This window comes from Cynocephalus volans, chromosome 6, assembly GCF_027409185.1.
Source record: "Cynocephalus volans isolate mCynVol1 chromosome 6, mCynVol1.pri, whole genome shotgun sequence".
Taxonomy (NCBI): Eukaryota; Metazoa; Chordata; class Mammalia; order Dermoptera; family Cynocephalidae; genus Cynocephalus; species Cynocephalus volans.
Window position 1 is genome coordinate 1,839,832 of NC_084465.1, and position 20,557 is coordinate 1,860,388.

The 20,557-nt window shown below is 40.5% G+C and overlaps 1 protein-coding gene across 6 annotated transcripts in view; it reads right to left on the bottom strand.

Annotated features, from left to right (window-relative positions):
- Nucleotides 1-20,557, bottom strand: part of DNAJB6 (DnaJ heat shock protein family (Hsp40) member B6) — a 66,309-nt gene that overhangs the window by 21,436 nt on the left and 24,316 nt on the right. Inside the window, exons 6-9 of one of the 6 annotated variants that reach the window (XM_063098538.1) lie at nt 17,312-17,593; nt 9,774-9,905; nt 7,359-7,500; nt 6,765-6,835 (exon numbers count right to left, since the gene is read on the bottom strand). In XM_063098538.1, coding sequence (XP_062954608.1) covers nt 6,765-6,835; nt 7,359-7,500; nt 9,774-9,905; nt 17,312-17,593 — 627 coding nt within the window. Of the gene's footprint in view, nt 1-6,034; nt 6,836-7,358; nt 7,501-9,773; nt 9,906-17,224; nt 17,594-18,668; nt 18,765-20,557 lie in introns of those variants that run through there. The other 5 variants (XM_063098539.1, XM_063098541.1, XM_063098540.1 and 2 more) reach the window with 5 other exon arrangements.

Genomic DNA, 20,557 nt, shown 5'->3' on the forward strand with positions numbered 1-20,557 from the left:
CTAAAATCTTAATAAAGCAGAGCAATCCAAGAGTAAAGTGACTAGAAAAAAGGCAATATAAAGACTTACTGCTTTTCCTCCTGGTTATCCATAATAACAAGCTTCCAGCTTCACATAGGAATACTTTTTTTAAAAGATGACCAGTAAGGGGATCTTAACCCTTGACTTGGTGGTGTCAGCACCACACTCTCTCAAGTGAGCCACGGGCGGGCCCTAGGAATACTTTTAAGAAATATAAAAACGGCATTTTAATTTTACAGCTCTATGGAATACAAAACATAAAAAGAAAGGACACATCTGCGTTACTATTCCAGATGTCAAGGCTTCCCCAAATTAGTCTACTGATTTATGGCGAAAGGGAGGTGGGAGGGACACCTTGAGGTGATCGTGCATTTCATTTGAAAGTGTTAAGTAAGAACAGCCTAGAAATGTTTGAAATGAGCTGCCCTTTCAGGTAACCACTGTAATTGACAAAAGAATGTTAAGAGCCCCAAAATAGAGGTATGTCTAACAAACTCAGTGGGTAATACTGGCAAGAGGTTTGGGAGAAAGCTGGACATTTTCAGAACATACAAACATTCTAAGTAAATTAAAGAAGCAAACACATGTAAAACTACAAAAGGGAAACATGCGGAAATATTTAGTTCTGGAAGAGGCAGGACTAAACCAGAGGCCACATGCACAAACTGGCATATGGTAAGTCACATAAGCAAATAAAAAACGAAAAAGAAAACCACTTGAGCTAATTAACCACTATGCCATGGGCTCCTATAGAATAAGTGAACAAGCCCACACAAAAAGAGGTATATGGCAGGCTAACATACATAAAAACAAGACGCTCAACTTAACCAAAGAAACACACATCTTAATAGCTGTTGACAGCAGCAGCAAGTGTGTGAGGACACTGTGACCCCAATCCATTGATGATAGGAATGAACTCTTTGTGGAAAGTAATTTATCTTTTCTGTTTTTCTTTTGTTTTGTGTTTTTCTGTTGGCTGCTGGCTGGTACGGGGATCTGAACCCTCGACCTTGGTGTTATAACACCATGCTCTAACCAACTGAGCTAACCGACCAGCCCCCATGACTATCAACTTTAAATGTGTACATTTTACCACCTAATTATTCAACTTCTAGGTACCTTATCTCAAACATTATGGGAGGAAAGGACTGCAACATTGTGCCAGGCTCCACAAGAGACAGGTCAAGACCCCAATGGGTGCCAGCTGCCAGCAGGCAGGAGCCACAGGCTGGGGCCCCGTGTTCAGCCATTCACCAGGTCGACCACTCAGCCTGGGCAAAGACCAACACTAGGGAACCCAGTCCTCCCTGCCTGGCAGTAACCAGCAGCAAGGGCTCAGCTCCCCATACCCCACTGTACCTTCTGTACAGCACTGGACACTGTCCTAGAGGATACTATATCCAGCACCCGGGAACACAGTGTCACAGTTCATCTGTGCAGACCCTTGGTTCACGGACCAAGAAGGACAGCTGAAACGACTCATGGAGAACAGCAGTTTCTGTCCAGTTCTGGATTTGATTTTATCAGAGAGACCTGGCATTATGTAAAGCAACGTTGGATTCAGGTATGAGGTTATTTGCGCTTTGGTTTGGGGTTAATGAGCAGCAATGTTCTTTATCTGGGGGAAATGCATGTAAGAGACGAGACTCTCAGAGGCTGCGAACTGCACAGAAGCTGCGTTCCCTGATGACCCACTGCTGAACTTTTACTCAGGCCTTCTTTCCTACCAGAAACCACCCCTCCTCCACTCACCCCTAGCGGCAGACCCTGTCAGAGGACATAGCATTTCTCACAGACCCAGGGCAGCCTGTGGGAGGCAGAGAACATATTCCCTCTCAGAGCTCCCAGCACAGTGCTGACCGCACAGAAAGCAAACTACACGCCCTCGGAGAGAGAGAGTCAAGTAGGAGGACCCACCTTGCCTCTGCACCTGCTTCAGCACCCAGGCCCCCTTCACAAAGCCCCTTTGTTCCCTCTAGCTCTGGAAGTGACTTTCCAAGTGACAATGCCTGAGTACCTTATCACTTCAGTTATCAGTAACCACCTGGCAAGGAGAGAATTAGAAAAGTTGGAAAAATAGGATGATACCACTGGTGTCTCTTTTTAAGAAAAAAAACCCATCCTAATGAAATAGGAAATTGCACTGTTTACTAACTAGAGGTGAGACTTAACACTACATTAACGTTCACTACTCAGTGCTCCAGAGGGCAGAAATGACGTAAGCCAAGATGCAGCTCCTTCCAACATGCACAAGCCCTCCAAAACCAGACTTAGAGCCACTGACTGGCATGCATTCCAGGAGGAATGTGAGAGAATGTGCTTCAGCTGTAAACTCCAGGTAGCAAGTGGTATTCCGGGGGCACTTCAGACATGAGTGGGGTGGGTGGCAGTCACCACTCTGGATGTATAGAATGCTGCAAGTATTCACACATGCTGGGATGCAGTAACAACACAACAGACCAAAAATCCTGCCCTCGGGGGGCCTATTATTTATTTGGGGTTGCACACCAGGATGGGATTTTATTTTTTGAATGGAAGGGTATGGGGGCATGGGGAAGTGGGATCCAGTCAGGGTTCTGAGTGTGTAACTCACCCAGATCAGCAAACTCAGAGTTAACTCCTTAATAAAGAGTTTGAAACACTCAACCGCAATACTGCACAGAAGGAAACAAGTATTTACAAAAGCAAATAAATAAGCACTGACAGGTCTTTTGATGCTCGATTATACTTTTTTTCTAACAAGACTTCAAAACTCCAGGTAGTTCTAGTCTTGGGAAATCAGTGGTCACAGTGACTTTTGGGGGGGGTGGGGGCAGCTGGCTAGTACGGGGATGGAACCCAGAAGACTTGGTGTTATCAGCACCACACTCTACCATGCTCTAACCAGCTGACATATTTCTAACACAGCAAGAGCTGTTATAACTTTCCCTTTCACCTTTTTTTTTTTTTTTTTTTTTGGCAGCAGGCCAGTGCAGGGATCCGAACCTGTGACCTTGGTGCTACCAGCACCACGCACTCCAACCAGACAGCCCTTCCTTTCACCTTTTTAAACAGCGAAATGAAATAACCAATTTAGTAGCCAAAAAGAGAGTCTTGGATATTTCAACTGCTGGTCAGTCTTCAGTACCAAAGTCTACATCTAATTACTCCTGACAAGGTGGGAATAGCATATTCAAAGTTTTCAAAACAAGAATTAAAAGTCGCCCATATGACCATACCTGACCCATTCAGAATTAGGTTTGCTTTCCACAGTTCAGAAGCTCTTGAAAGTGTCTAAAACAAAAGTGGCAGGATTAGGGCCGAGCCCGTGGCGCACCTGGTAGAGTGCTGCGCTGGGAGCGCGGCGACTCTCCCGCCGCGGGTTCGGATCCTATATAGGACTGACCGGTGCGCTCACTGGCTGAGCGCCGGTCACGAAAAACCGACAAAAAAAAAAAAAAAAAAAAAAAGTGGCAGGATTAGACTGACTTAAGGGCTCAGGAAACGGCAATGGAGGAAGAATTCAAAAATTTAAGCAACCGTAGAGGAAACATATTTGTTAAAGGACTTGTATCATATTAAACCACTCAGTGTATAAGTACTGAACATCTTATAAAGACCTCAAGGGTAACATAAATCCATGCCTACATTTGGATAAAGGATTTGAGATATTGAGTTGTAAAACTCAACTCCATCTTGACCACACAACATCAAGTGTTTGAATTCACTGAACTTAATTTTGTGCTTGGAAGTCTCCAGAAATGGTAATATCTGGCTCCATCCTGTTACTGAACATGTTAATGGCTAAATTTCATCACCACTGAGAAGCAATAGTAGATACTGAAAACCAATTATAAGCTACTAATGGATCCTCTGAAAATAAAAACATTTCTGAAGCGCTTAAAAGAAAACAAGATCAGTATTCTATAGAGCAATTACAGCTAGCAGGTAATCAAGACAATAAAAGCAGGAACTGTAAAGCTTTAGTAGATACTGCCATACTGTAAGGAGTATCTACTACAGCAGACTAGGTACACAGGTTTCGCGAGTAATTTTAGTAAATGGTAACGTCAACTCTACAAACTCCTAACATCTGCCCTTTAAGGAACTTTAAAGAGAAAGAAAGATTAAGTCATCATTTATGCCACTACTGATATTTTTCATCTTATTAAAAAAGTTACTGACTTTTCAAAATCAAATCTGGAATCTTTGGAATCTTAGGCTTATATATTGTAAATGACAGAAATAAAAGGAATAATTTATCACTGAAATGAATCAAAAAGGGGTGGCAGTGTGGGTACCACACAGAAGAGGAAAATAGGGCAGATGAGAAAAGCACAGCAGAAGGATGTCTCCTCCAGACAGATGTCGTCCCAAACGAGGATACTGTGCACACACCAAACACAACAGACAGCACACACCCACGGAGAGGGGTCTAGTCTCCGAGTGGAACTGAGCAGAACTGAGTATGCCTGGACACAAGCAATTTTGGAGTGAGCATTCAGTGTCCTATCTTCAAAGGTGTTCACAACTAGAGAAACACTTAAAACAGAGAGCAAAAGGACTGTCAAATTCACCAGAACCTGTAATTTAAATTAAATACTATTCTTCCAAGTCATCACTTACTTGAGTAATGCTATCAATGCCCAAAACAATTTCATAACTTTTGAAAGCTCCTTTCACACAGTCCGGACTCAGTATTTTTGGAATGAACTTACTTATGTTCAAAAATCAAAATAACAAGATGACAGCAAGAAATAATTTTCATACTTATTAATAATTTAATAACATTAACACTTCTATCAATGGAAGAGGGATATAAAGGTAATTTCCTCAAACGCAAGTGATAAACATTTTACGATATACTCCCCTCAAAAAAAGGTTTCACCAGGCACATCCCTTAGGAGTCAAACATCTTTTACCTGTAACATCGAGTAAACTGTTCACAGCTAGAGTTGCATTAAACACTTCATAAAGTCTGGAACTTTCCAGTATGTCACCCCCAGGTGACATCTCACCACTGCTCTATCATACTACTCATCCCACCCATAATGAAACATGTAAAACTCTTGGGTTCAAAAAGTCCCATGTATCTACTTGAATTTCTCATTTAGTGACATAGAAGCCATCTGTCCTGATGGCATAAACCAAAGTAGGCTTTCTGATACTAAAATCCAAGTTGCAGAACGAGATGTTACAACACTGGACAAAAGGTGTCAACTCTTCTCCCATGGCTACTTACCCACTTTATCCAAAGACACGGATAGCTGCATACTAGGTTATACTTCATAACACAACACGTTCAAACACATCACTCGCTGCTGTTTTCTTTAGTTCAATTGTCTTCAAATACTAAATTTAACTTTTGCTATGCTTTTTATTAAAAGCTCCAATGGGATTTCTTAAAATAGCTTTTACTTATTTTCTAATAACAATATATAGGGTTCCTTAAAGACTCTAACGTACATGAACAATTGCCATAAACTTTCCAACTAAGCCAACAGTGACAGAAATGTGTTTGTCGGGGATAACCATATAGTCACTGCCCATCCTAAGCAGTTTCCATACAGCTTATTTTCAAAACAACAGACTGCGGTAGTTTAAATGCAAAGTCTAGTTTAATATCCTTTATGGCCGAAATACTAGATACCAGTGGTGATCATGGAAGACTTTACAGATTGAGAAACAAAAGAAATACCTTTATTTTTGCTCACACCTAAATTATTCCATGACTTTACCATGCATATTGTCCTTACAACCAAAATATCTTAAATCAAATATATCCTAGAAAACTAGGATGGGCTTTTAAAGATGAAGAATCATAACTGTTTCTTCCCTCCCCTGCAGAAATGTTACAATAAAATGTCCAATGAACTGCTAAATCATTACTTATAAATAGGAAAATCTTCATATACTCTCCAAATATGCTGAAGAAAATGTCTACATGAAACTTAAGTTGGGCACACACCTTAGTGAGCAGAGCAAATGCTAACGAAGCGACACTAGAAGCCCAGACACAAATCACACACAGACACAAGAAGGCCACAGACCCCACTCAGGAAAGAATGCACCAAACACATTCGCATTTATTATCTTTTTTTTTTTTTAAAGCAAATGACAAAGACCCAGTTTACCAGCTTTACTTTTTAAACCTAAGCTTAACATTACATATTTGAACAATTGTCAAAACTTACTAAGTTGCCAGCATTCATGCACAACTAGAAAACATCCTTAATTTACATTAAACCAGAAATGTATTACCATTAATGCATTAATATCTTTCACTACTAAATACTGAAAAGAACTGAAATTATTTCTGCAGAAGACTCATCCTGACAATGTTAACTTCACAGCAGGCTCAGCACTTGGCTCACATTTCAAACACAATGGAAAAGCAGGTCCATGCTGGTGTTAGTGTACAGTCTTGTCCTACCACTACTAAAGAGTCACGGCTCACCTTGGATTACGTTTAATAAAAAAGCAAAGTGCATACAGAGATTTACAACAATTTTAAAGACAAAAAAAAAAAAATGGTCCTATTATGTGGTCCCAGCAATAAACTCAAAAGTCTATGACAAACAGGGGCTCCGATGAGCTGTTTATAAATACTTTAGATTAGGTACAATTATACTGAAAGTCGAGTTCGTTTGAAATCTTCAAAAAAAAGTTCCTGTTAATCCTCAAATGGTGCTTGTTATAGTAACATTTCTGTTAAATGCGTGCGATGAATTACTTGTTATCCAAGCGCAGCAGCTGCTCCTTACCATTTATCGTTAAGGACTTTAACTGGCCATCTTCTTCAACTTCTACTCTTTCTTGACCATTCTCGACAATTCTGTAGGATAAAATTCATTTTAAAACATTTTTTTGAAGTAAATACATACATAAATGTGTATAAATACTTTTAAAGGACATTACTATAACAGATGTATGAAAATAATTTTCAGGCTGAAAAACAGCTAAAGCCAACAATCTGTTGACAATAAATCTTTCCAAAAACGGATTTATCTGACAAAAATGAGTTTTGTCTCAAATACTGCAAAGCTGAATGATAAATACATGCAGAGATACTATTATTCAAAAGTAATAATGGTTTTACTATTAATGATTTCCCATTTTGCCATTCTAACAATGCTGTGAAAATTTACTGCACATAAGTTAACATTAAGTAAATGTTGAAAAGGAAAGCTCTAGCTAATTAATCAAGAGATTAAGCATAAGATCCCCATGGCGCCTGAAACAGTACACACCTACACTTCACACTCTGGAACTGTGCAAAATAAACCCAGCACCAAGGAGACACTGTGCCTGCTGATTGGAACAGACAAAGCACTTAACAAAAATACTACCGTACGTACCTCTTTGTAGTGATCTTTCTGCCATTAACTATTTTAGTGGAAGTTGATATAGATCTAACGTTGCCCATCCCACTCCCACCAAGCGATGTGGAAGAGAATGAAGTGAAGCCCCCGTGACCTAGTGACCCGAATGAAGTAAATCCTGCAAGAAAAACAGAAGAGAAAGTTGATTACGGACTAACATGTCAAGTATTAACTCGATGCGAAAATTTCTGAGCTTCAAAATTTAGTAGCAGATGTGGAACCGATGAATAATGAACCACATAAGAGCCAGGCCTAAGCTGAACTGCCGTGGTGCCCAGAGGAAAGGAGGACAGACACTCTCTGTCGCATCACTGAACATGTGCTGTAGGCAAACAGGAGAGAACCACCAGCAACTTCTTTCAAGGCACATTGTCTCTCCCCGCTCTCCTCTACACAGTGCTTCACTGGACCTCACTAGCATTTCCAACGTGCCAAAGATACTCCCAATCTGCGGGTTACCTACTCAGCACCGTGCATCACAGAGGGAGTGAATGGACAGGCACATGTACCTTAGGAACAGAATGGCCTCCCCACTGCAGAACAGTGAGCCCATCTGGTTTACTTTCTCCTTGCAATGGGACCACAAGGATAAAACTCTTTTAAAAAACTAATTTTAGAACGAATACTGCAAGTAATCATGGAAAAATTATGGATTTACAGTTCACAGACGCCATCCTCAATTACACAGCTGTCACACTACAAACACTAAAAAACATTAATTCTTACAAGTCACACTACAACAACCTATCTCTGATACTGAAAGCTGGTTTGCTTGTTAAGGAGCTAAATAATTGTCCTATTTCCAAAATGTTTACATTAAAACAATGTACATACTCTTGAACATGATTTAATCATCTAAGTTGTCATACTGTTAGGACTAGTAATATCCAAAAGAAATATCATAGGAGCCACATATGTAATTTCGCATTTTCTAACGGCCTCACCAAAACACAGAAAGTACTGAAATTAATTTTAATAATACGTTATTTAATCTTCTGTATCCAAAATAGGACCATTTTTCAACCTGCAATATAAAAAAATTGAGATATTTTACATTGCTTTTCATATTTGGTCTTTGAAATCCCACATATATTTCACTCTTGCAACACATCTCAATGTGGACTGGGCCAGCTCTCAAGCGCTCAGTCCTGCATGTAGCTGGTGGCTACAGAACGGGTCTAGAGTGAGCCTGGGGCCATGTGATGCTTTGTAAGGCTCCTGAAAAGTAGGGACAATTTTCCACACACACATCCCTCACCCCCATATGCTAGGAACACACTTCCTAAATGAAGCATGATTTCCTCGATATTTTTAACCAGCTTTCTCTTATTACCCCTTAACTTGTGACTAGCATATTACGTGGTATAAAATGAGAGAATCTGTTGGGGAAAAATACATCAAAAAATGAAGTCAAGGGCCGACCCCGTGGCTCACTCGAGAGAGTGCGGCGCTGGGAGCACAGTGGCGCTCCCGCCGCGGGTATAGATCCTATATAGGGATGGCCGGTGCACTCACTGGCTGAGCACGGTGCAGACGACACCAAGCCACGGGTTGCAATCCCCTTACCGGTCACAAAAAAGAAAAAAAAAAATTGAAGTCCAATCAACGGACTATTTACCTAGATGCAACCAACTAGCACAACATTAAAGAGAAATAAAATTTTGAGCTGTATTATGAAGAGGGCAGCCTGTGTAACAAGCAAAGCAAATTCTTAGCACAGAGGCCGAATAATACAATCAGAACAGGAACTTGTCTATTGAAAGAAACTGTATGTGCTTTCAAAAAAAAAAAGGTGGCCAGCAACATTCTAATTCTTCAAGACACAATTATATCATGATATATGCATATTACTCCAGGTCATAAACTAATTTTCCATATGTTAACTATTAACAGGTACAGTGTGTGGGTGGGCACTTCTCTAGTGGGTCAGTCCGACTGTGGTCACACACCTAGCTGTGAGCCAGTGTTCAAGGTCAATCTTCCGATTCCATGCAGCTGAACACTCAAGATACTCCCTGTTTGTGTACTTTGGGTTTAACCGCAAAGGAGGTTAGATAACATGACAGATTTAATAAGACTGTCCAAGCGGGTTATTCTGCAGTTACTGACCCAAAATACACAATTACTCTTTTTACCTAAGAATGTCATTAAATGTTAGTCCTTAATAATAAGATTACAAGTATATTTTCAAGTATAACATTCTTAGGAAGATTAGGAAAAAAATGAAGGTTATGATTAAACACAGATTTGTACACACAAAAACGCTGGCAAATCTACAAAGCTATTCTACCAAACATACGCATACTTCAAAAAGCTCTACCGAAAAGAAAATCCTGTTTATAAATGCTACTTTGTGTTCAGATAAGAGATTAAAATCTAGAAATCTCATACCTGTGTCAAAAGAAGAAAATCCACTTCCAAAAGATGGAAATCCACTGAAGGCAGAAAAAAATGACCCCGTGCCTCGACTTCTGCTTCCTCGGGGACCCCTTCGATTCCCAAAAAAGTTCTCAAATGGGTCTTCTAAAAACAAACATAAATGCATGGTATAAAATCTTTATTTCAAATACAAATACTAAGCAAAAAAAAAAAAGGAAAACAAAGAAAAAAATCTTTACTCAAGGTAATTTTTTTCTCGGGAGAGCTGCAATAAGGGAAAATGGTTAATGCCTTACAACAATACCGTTCCATTAGGAACAAAAAACTCACCAACAATAAATCATAATAAAGTAACAGAAAGACCACCTCACCCAACAGTTTTACTAGTTTAATTCAACTAAAAGCAGAATACATTACGAAATAACCAGACTGTTCATTTTCAAAACAGTATATAATATAGGGTCTTTAAAATGTTCATGGAAAGATTCGTACTATCTTTCAATTATATTTTCCTACAAACATTCTGAAGTACCCTCATCTACACACATAAGACTCAGGGTGGCTGACGACACTTCAAGTTTGAACAGAGAACTGATTTAACATAGCCCTTCATTCAACATCCTTTAGACACCGTCCCTACTGCCACCATGTGAAAAGTTAATACAGTTTTACTCTTAAGTTGTTATATTCCACGGAGTTGGGGTTGCATTCTCCAGAGTAATTCAGAAATAAACACAAGAATGGATTCTTCTAACATGCACACGGATAAACACGGAGAGACAGTGGCACAGCAATGGGGCAAAATGTAAACAGCTGGTGAGCTGGGCAAGGATATCTGGGAATTCCTGTTACTTTTCTACACATTCAGTGTCTCAAAAAAAACCTTTAAAGCATTAGTTAGGGTTAGAGAAGTCAAATCTGAATAAATGTTAATTGGCAGACATAACAACATGCTTTACAATATCTTACTGACACAAGTAGGCATCATAAATCTACCGGAAATACCAAAATGCTGCTAAAAATAAAAATACTAAGCAAAAAAAAAAAGGAAACAAAGAAAAAAATCTTTACTCAAGTTAATACAGTATAGTTTTACTTTGTTGTTGTTACCAATCAATGAGTACTTACTGAAAACATGAATTACACAAACTATTTAATTTACCTGGGTTCTATGTAACTAATAATTGCTGCATTTTTTTCAGGGAAATGGGCAATCTGTGAGAAATAAAAAGAAGAAATCCTGATGGGTGCATTAAGATATAAAGGCAAGCAAGGGAGACACAGAAAACTGCAGTAAGTATGGCATGTTTCCAAGCCAGAGGCAAGAGGAAGCAGAGCAGGGAGTGGAAAGCATCTGAGCTGACAAGAGAACGAGGAAGTAAATACAACAGGTTAGCACAGGGCGAGCACTGGAGCACCCACACAAACCGTAACTTGGAAGCAAATGACAGACAGGAGGGAGCGAGACAGGCAGCACATGGCGGCGCTTGGGGGATGCACCCTGAAAGGTTCTACTTAAAGGTGAGCAGCTGAAGTTCTAGGTCCATTTGCCACCCGAGAGGAGCTAAGGAAGCTTAAAGAAAGCTTGAAATGAGGACATGAGAAGAGGCAAAGACGTGACCTCTCAGAGAGCTGCTCCGAACAAAAACTGGCCAGTCAGCTTTACCTAATGCTAAGTCCAGAAAAATGGGCCCGAAAAAGAAACATTCAGAGAACTAGTCACTGATGGCTTCTCCCCAGAGCTGGGAGGGAGACAGGTGGAGAGGAAGGAGGCATGTACAGCAACAGCGCAAGGACACCCCTGTGGAGACCTGCCCCTCCACCCCCACCTCCCCACGAGAAAGTCAGTTCTGGGGTGATGTGCACAGAGGGAAGGAAGGGGAGAGCTGGAATGGTTAGAAAGACGATGACCCCAAAATTTTACTGATTTTGCAACTTAGTTCCCTCATTCCACAGTAAGGCTACCCTTTAAAAAATAATTTTAAGTTGTTCATTCATAACCTACTTGTAAACAAATCTTACTGTCCCATTGTGAAATACTAAAGTAAGAACAGGAGAAAGAAGTTACAACATAACCTTTATCTAAAGCTAGTAACATTGTGTGAATTTCTCCAGAGGCTACAAGGAGGCTACAAAGACTTCATCCGATTCAAATAAAATCCAGGCATTCTGAATAGTACGTAACTTTCAAAATTACTGCCATAAGCCTACTCACCAACTGTGCCAGTGACATTTGCTATATAGCCGATCTATAAAATGGCAGATAAGTAACTTAATCTACTAGCCAAGTTAAGAAATATTAATGTTACAAAACAGTTAAAATTTACTAGACAATAATTCTCTGAATGTAAATACTAACAAGTGTTTCCACAGCCAGCTATCTGAACCCTGAAGCCGTTATTCTTTTGCACACTCTAAAACTTTATTTACATTGAAGAAATTAATTCAATTTTTGCATCCTTCTGCAATTTCCCTTTTATCCATAAGTGCTACAACAATTAGCTTAGTTACAACTTCTTTAAATTCATATGCCAACTAAACCCTTAAAAGTTGTCCACAAGGCATTTGGCTTTTGGGTGCATCTTAAACCAGTGTCTGAGTAATACTACTATCAAACATGTGATTTTAACAGGTTTACATGCCAAGCTAAATTAAAACGACCAAATTCATAATTATAAAATCACCTTCTTCACAAGCTACCTTGAAAACTGGTTTAGAAATAATGTCATGAGAAGGCCAGCAGATTTTCAGTTATGCTTTCTTGTACGAAAAAATCATTTATCTTGTATCATTCACTATTGGTATTCTGCAGTCTAAACATGATTTTCTACAACTTAGAATTTTAATTGAATTTTAACTCACATAATTCAAAATATTAAAGTCACAAAAGGTATCCTGAAAATGAAAAGTCTCACTTAAGACAGGTATGTTGACGGTACTAAGAGAAAAGAACTTTAGGACTTATAATGATGCATAATTACTGCACTAAGTTCAAATGAATTTTGATAATGAAAATAACTTGACTGTCCCACACAGGAGCAGGTACATAAATGGGAGTGTGCTGAATACAGAGTTGGAGCTGCAGAGTAAGGCAGGACAACATGTGGGCACGTCTCAACCACACAGTGGGGCTTCACCTGGGGGCCAGCAAAAGGTGACTCCCCCACCACCTTTTCACCTCATTTCTATTTTCCAAATTCCTACATCCAGTATGTATTAGGTATCACTTTTGCATTTAAAAAGAACAAATATTACCTTTGCATTTTAGAAATAAATCTTAAGATACTTTAACCAAATGTGCTACCAACATTTTTTACTTTTACCTCACCAGGTAAAGAACCACAACCGAGGTGCTTGCTGAAGGCAATAGGAACACAGAATGGGTAATGGAAAAGCTAGTTATAAATAACAGCTACCACGTGATCAGTTACAGAAACAAGGACTATAACTGCCGTGACTATTTCCTCCTGGTTCAGTTATGAAAGTTTGTGCATATATAACGTATACGTATATTTAAGCCATATCTTTGTTTTCTTCCCTCTTATCCTCTTATATAACCTGTAAGTGTATAGGTTATAAAATCACAGGTTATCAAGGAGAAGAGAAAACATCACTCGAGAACTCTGTCTACACAGGGGAACGGGTTAGCGTATTTTCATTGGTTGCCTGCAGGATATCTGTATCATGTTAGATCAAATTATGACCTCATTTAGTGTCCTTATTTGGAGTTTAAATGTGGTTTAAGTCAGTGCATATGGTGCCAAGTTGACAAGAGCTGTACGTGTAGTTTCTTTCATGTGTCAACTTGACTGAGCCACAGGTAGCCCAAACATTTAGTCAAACGTTATTCTGGGTGTTTCTGGATGAGATTAAATCAGTAGACTGCATAAAGCAGATGGCCCTCCCTAATGTAGGTGGGCATCCTCCCATCAGCTGAAGGCCTGAACAGAACAAAAGTCTGGCTCACACCCCACACCACCCTAGTAGAAGAGAAGTCTCCTGCCTGGCGGCTTCCAAATGGAACTGGCACATCGGCCCTGCAGATCTTACTTGCCAGCCTCCATAATCACATGAACCTACTCCTCATAATACATATGTTTTTCCCACGAGTTCTGTTTCTCTGAAGAACCCTGACTAATACAGATGTTAAAAGTAAAAACATGTACCCTTGATAATTTTATAGGCATCTTTAGGCACACTCTGTATCCTGAGATACAAACATTATGTGAAACAGACCCATGTCTGTATCATTTTTCTAGGTGTTGTATATTAAATACGTCTGTAAAACTGTGTTAAATCCTGCTATTCTCTCAGAACACTAAACCCAATCATCCATTAAGGAGCCCATAACACGAGCCACTCCTTCCAAGAACTTTTTGAAGACCTCTTGTATTAGCAAGTTGATAAACTAATTGGCAATCTAAATAACAATGTCAAACAGACGACTAGAAAATTACACTGAAACTGAATGTGTGAAAAACTGAGCACAAAACACATTTAACAAATATTTACATACAAACAAAAAGCCTTAAAGAAGAAAAGTGAGGAAGTGTGAAGGATTTTTAAACCCATACATTTTCACCAAGAGTGAGAACCTGATAGCACAGTAACATAACAGTGACAAGAAAGTCAGTCCACTCAAGTGCTTTAACTTCACGCCAGTGGAAGAACAAGAGCAAACACTCCACACACTCACACCCCACAGGCCTGAAGCAAGCATTTCAGTGACCAGGAAACCCAATCAAGGAGAGAGGCCTGCTTCGATGACTTAAGGCACCAACTGACACATTGCTCATGTCCTCACCCTATCAATTCCTAAAGTGCACAAAAAAGCTGGAACAAAAAAACACAACAAAACAAAATCTAAAAAGCACCAAGGGTAATTTAAGCAAAGAAAAATATTTCACTCTACACTAGAGTTTCAAAGCTAAACTACACAACCACCCTGAGGAAAGAGGAAAGAAACACTTGATTGAGATTCAACAGGATGACCAGCTAGCTCAGCTGGCTAGAGTTAAGTGTTACAACACCAACGTCAAGGGTACAGGCCAACTGCAAAAAAAAAATTTTTTTTAAAGGAAAGAAATTCAACAGTCAAGCGCAGCAGTCATAGACTCTAATCTCCCAACTAATCCCAATAGCAGGAACTAAAATCAAGACGCTCATTTATTACAACTCCAATTTTTTAAATGTTATCTCTTACATAGTCAGAAGTAGAAAATAACATATTTGGAAGAAAGGGAAGCAAACAAAAAAAAGACAGCCATAGCACCACACTGAATCGCAAGCCTCAGAAGAACTGGGCTTTTTGGTCCTATTTCTCCACAGTTGAAACAGCACCTGAAGTACTGCATGGCACTGAGTAGCAGGCACACAGTGTTTGTTAAGTAAATGAACCCCATCATTTTCAACTTCACATACAATTATTTTTGGTTACAAAATATAATTTCTAGCTACATCCTCGGTCTTGTTGGAGCAATGTTATTTTCCAAGAATTAGAAAAATCTATCCATGTCAAAGGATCCAAAGGCTGAATCCAAATTATTCTATTTGTAGTAATTTTAATCAGTAATTTTAGATGAGGAGTCCAGGGGTCAGGAAGAATGAGACTCTTCACTCACGGAACTCACTTCCTTACAGAAGGAACCTACCAGGATAGTGATGGGTCTCTCGGGGTGTTCCTTCTGTACCCCTACTAATGACAATTTCTCTTTCTTTCTTTACACAATCACGTCTTGTACAGTATTCCCTTACAGAGCTTTAAAAATGCTGCTGTTCTCTAAAACTTATCAAGAAGCCTAACGCAACGTAAGCTCTGTCGGGGCCTGAGGTTTAAGGCACTCTTCCTACACCCCATTATCTGCAGTCCCAGGACACCTTCCACATCCACATTAGGATGTGGCGCTCTCTACCTTTGAGATGTCCACAATTTCACCAGCGACCTAAATCACACAGAAGAGAAATGATGAGAAAACCTACAAAGGACTCAGTCAACTTCCACTCAAGTGATTGCCATATGAGTGACATTAAAAGCATATGAACCAAACACTGGACAAGGCACTATACCTTCCTTATGGAGGGAAAAGATATGGATAAGCAGGAAATGCCACAGAAAATTTGGCTGGCCTCAAAAACTGCATGCAAAATGTTATTACATGGCTCAAGCCTGCTGTGGGGGTGGCCACGGCTGTGGTTCTCATGGCAGAGAAAACAATACTCAGAATGACCTTTCCAAGAAACTATTTCCTCTCCCTACTTGGGGGGAGGATGAGAGGAAACAAGTATCTTGAAATCACTAAGTATATACTGAAAAACAACTGAAAACAAGTTGAGAATCACTAAGACAGCATCCAGCCTCATTTACAATTTTAAGCTAAAATGAAGTATTTTCAAATGCCAGCTCCACATCTCAACAACAAGAGTTCCCAAATACGCACAAATCCTCATGAACTTGGTATGTTCTCTAAAACCAACCCCACGCAAGAGAAATAACAAGCAGACACTGCTTGCCTCCCCACTCCTTCAGTACCACAGGCTTCAGCTGAAAAAGGCAAATGCAAAAACGCTTTTAATAACTCAGCTAGGAATCCAGTCTAACACATTATGTTTCTATGTGTGCTTTAAAAGTCTTATTCCTTGCCTTCTTTCAAATTACGTGTAGGTATGCGTGTGTACGAAACTCTGCCCCTAAGTAAACAAGGAACATCTGTCATGAATATCAATCGCTGTAGCACCACGTCGTGACAGTGTGGGGTGCGGGTCACACGTCCACAAGGGGGATTAGTCCAGCTGTTATGCCTCTCCCATGTCTGCATTTTATACTTTTCCAACTTCTAACTCCTCTTAACAAGTCTAACTCTAAAGGTCTTCCCTCCTTTCCCTTCCAAAATTTGCTGCTTGCTTCTATACTATGCAGGCCAGGACAAAAACCTAACCAACTCTGTCAGAAAGACTGTCTTACACGTTGAATTGTGGCCCTCAAAAAAAAAATAGTGGAGTCCTAATCCCTAGGGTCTGTGAATGTCGCCTTATTTGGAAACAGGTTCTCTGCAGAAGATCACGTTAATTTAGAGTGGGCCCTAACCCAATAATCACTGTGTCCTGATAAAAAGGGGAAATTTGCACACAAAGACAGATAGGTAGAGGGGAGAAGATGTGAAGACACAGGAAGAAAACCACCTAGCTGGGCTGGCCCCTCACAGCCTCAGAAGGAAGCAGCCTGGCTGACACTGGGCCTCCAGAACTCGGAGGTGATCGTTTTCTGTTGTTTAGGTCACCCAGGGCAAAGCAGCCCCCTAGATAGTTGTCCTGGGGCCTCAGGGCTCGCCCACTCATCCCTGGTTTTTCTTCAGTTCTATCATCAAGGCAGGGGTGGTTATCTGGTTATCTAACCAAGTACGCTATCACAGCACTAGAAGAAGAAAGTTCTTTTATTCTAGATACACTAAGTCCATCAAGCCTCCTTATGAAGCAGCGGGCGGCAGTTCTCGTGACAGTTCACTGCTGAACAAGCAGAGCCTCCAGCTCAGGCCCACTGTGCTCATCCTCACTCGGCAGCTCCTCGCACTCTTCGCTGAGCTCCTCTGCTGCCCCAGGGCTGGCTTCGTCCTCACTGGACACGAGCTCCAGCTCCTCACTGAGAAGCTCGCCCTGACCCCGGCTACAGCCTTCACTGGGCTCATCTTCACTAAAGAGGTCCAGTTCCTCGCTGGATATCACATCCAAAACCTCACTGCTCGCCTCACTTGGGGCGTCTTCCACTGTCTCCTCAAAGCTGGGCAGGTCTAGCTCTTCACTAGGCTCCAAGTCCTCACTGGTCACCTCCTCGAGCCCTGGGGAGTAAAACGACTAACTCACTACATCAAACTTAAACCATGGCTGGGTTTCACCCTCAGTACAATTATACTTCCCTCCAGGCATCTGCCTAGCTTGGTTCAACGTACCGTTATGATTTCCCCATCACTACATTAATTGTTTCATTCATCAAGGCTTACAAGACTGATGCCCTCATGAAGGAAAACTATGCTAAGGTACAAAAATGAGAAGGCTCTCTGGAACCAGTTGTAAAAGTTTGGTTTTGGCTATCCAAAGTGAGAATGCAAGTAAATAAAAATGTTAATAAGTTATAGCCAGACAATTCTCCCCAAGTTAATTCTTGCTCTGATTCTAATGGGATCAAAAGGCACTACTAATACTAGGTACATTTCTTAGAACATCAACTCACTGAGTAATGGTGTCCTGTAATAAACAAATGAAGGGATCATCCTAATTCTAATTAATACAATCCTTATTAATTTTTCCAATTAGCATTTTGACAAAGGCTCATTTTCATGTGTTCCATATTACAGAAAAAATTAAAGTTAGCCTCCAAAGTTTTGATTGCACTCTACATTTCAGAGCCAGTGTTCCTTCAGTGCTGGCTCTAGATTTACTTTCTAGTACTTTTCCTGGGAGGGCTTCTGCGGTCAAGGATGGGCTCGGCATCCACAGAACCACAGGCCCAAGTCTCCCTGGCCCCGGGGTAACAACTATGCACAGCCTGGTGCTCAGGCACAGAACTGCTTACGATTCATCCACCCCGATACCCCGATCATTTCCCCACTTCTCTGAGCAGCCGCCCACCCCGTCATCAAGGGATGTGAAATACGGGTTTCTATAAACTGATAAATGCAAAGTGCAGCTCAGAAATATCTTAAAAAAATTCTGAACTACTTTTCTGGAAGTCAAAACAGGAGAGGGAAAAAGGTTGGTCATGTGAAAAATTAAGACTAAAAATAAGTTGCTACAATAAATGGACATTATAACTAGGTTGAGTAAATATGATTTGGATGTTGATAAACATCAAGTCATCATTAATAAAGGAGGAATCCCCAGCCCTGCATTCACTTGGGTCTACGCTAAACATACCGCCAGCAGCCTGCACAGTTACTTCATACATGTAGCAGCCATGGAGCAGCTTCTTTTCCTGTGTGTAAATCCTTAGAGCCTGAAAATGGAAGTCACCTAGAACACCGACAAGAACGGATTGAAGAAGTATCACTGCCACACTAATCATGGGAAACGCCTATTGTTGATATTTGAGCATCTAACCCTAAAATGGAGTACCTAACAGTATAAACTTTCAGTAAGACTAGTACCTCCTCAGACTAGTGAGTTTAAACTTACTTATTTGTTCACATCTAATAATAATCTCTATACCTTCTATACTCTAGAAAGAACTGCTCAAGGACAATCGTTTTTAATGAGGAGGCTTGGCATGTCAGATGTTTTTCTCCAAGGAAAACAAACACTGGCTATAATTCAGCCACTAAAGAATTCTTTTTTTTTTTTTTTTTTTAAATCATGTAGGATAAAGCATATTTAAGACACCTAGCCTCAGACTTGCCTGCCTCATCTTGTGTGTGTCTCTACAACTGAAGTGCAAGGCATGGGGACAGCAGGTCCTCCTCACTTGGTCACCAGGAGCTTCACAGGATCTGAACACAGGTTTCAACCTTTCAACCTAATGCTGCCTTGCCCCACCAAAACAAGTGTAAAGTTTGCTAAAGGCTATAAGATACAAAGGCAATTTAAAAGACAGGAAAGGTCAATCAGTAAATTATTTTATTTTTCTTAGGAGTAAGATTGTTTGGGGACGGCCTGTTAGCTCAGTTGGTTAAAGCTCGGTGTTATCAACACCAAGGTTAAGGGCTCGGATCCCCTTACTGGCCAGCCACCAAGAAAAAAAAAAAAGATTTCTTGCCTATATGAGAGTTGACTATAATAAAGGATATAAACATGGTTCATATACTATAGCAGGGAGCCTTCCCAATATATATTTATGTTTATGACAACAGTAATTAATGCGAACAAGTCCTCGGCTATGAAAAGATCACACAGTCCCCCCACCCCCCAGCTTCATTGGTCATGAAAATGTTCATATGCAGTAACTATCCTTCCCTCCCTCAGGAAGATACTCAAAGTCAGGCCATGCCACAATAAAGAAGAAAAGTACCTATGATGCCCATGTGAAATAAACTCAAGGACTGCATCATGTAAAAGGCCCAACACCTACCAGATACGGTAACAAATTACTCCTCTTTATGTCTATAGGTTCCACTTGTCTCTCCTGCATCACTTGTAGACACAGATGTTGTTCGTTCTTCCCTCCTGGGGGGGCTGCAGGTGGCGCTGAGTCTCTTCAACTATGCTCCAGGAAACGAAGGAGGTAAACACAGAAGTGTTTGTTTCCCCCTCAATGAGCCAAAAGACAAAAATGGCCACAGCAGCACAGGTAGAATCCTGACCTGACATGTTGAGTCACCCTGCACATCAAACAGAATCCAAAGGAAGCAGACAGCTAACAGGAGCACCTGACACTCGGCCTATGTCTGCGACATATGTGAAAACCTAGGATCAGACGTCAGAACTAAGAGATGCAGCTGATGAGAAAACCCATCTTCCCTACAATCAAACATTGGCTAGACCCCCACTGTATCCTTCCTTTCACAAGACTGCTCTCGTCCAGAATACTTCTGCTCCCTGGCTCTAGGCGTCCGTCCTTCTCACAAATTCTGAGTCCAACCGTCACAACACATCACAATTAGAAAAAGAAAAAGCAAGTTTACAGATCAAATATCTTCTGAACAAAAGCTCTGATGCTTAACGATTTTAACAGGAACATTACATGGCAAATTCGTACAGAAACTGGTGTTCAACAGGAAATGGCATTTCCAAGACCCCAGCACCTCAACACTGTCTCATCTAAGAGCAAAAGGAAGTTAAAAAGGGTCATACACAGTGAATATATTAACACC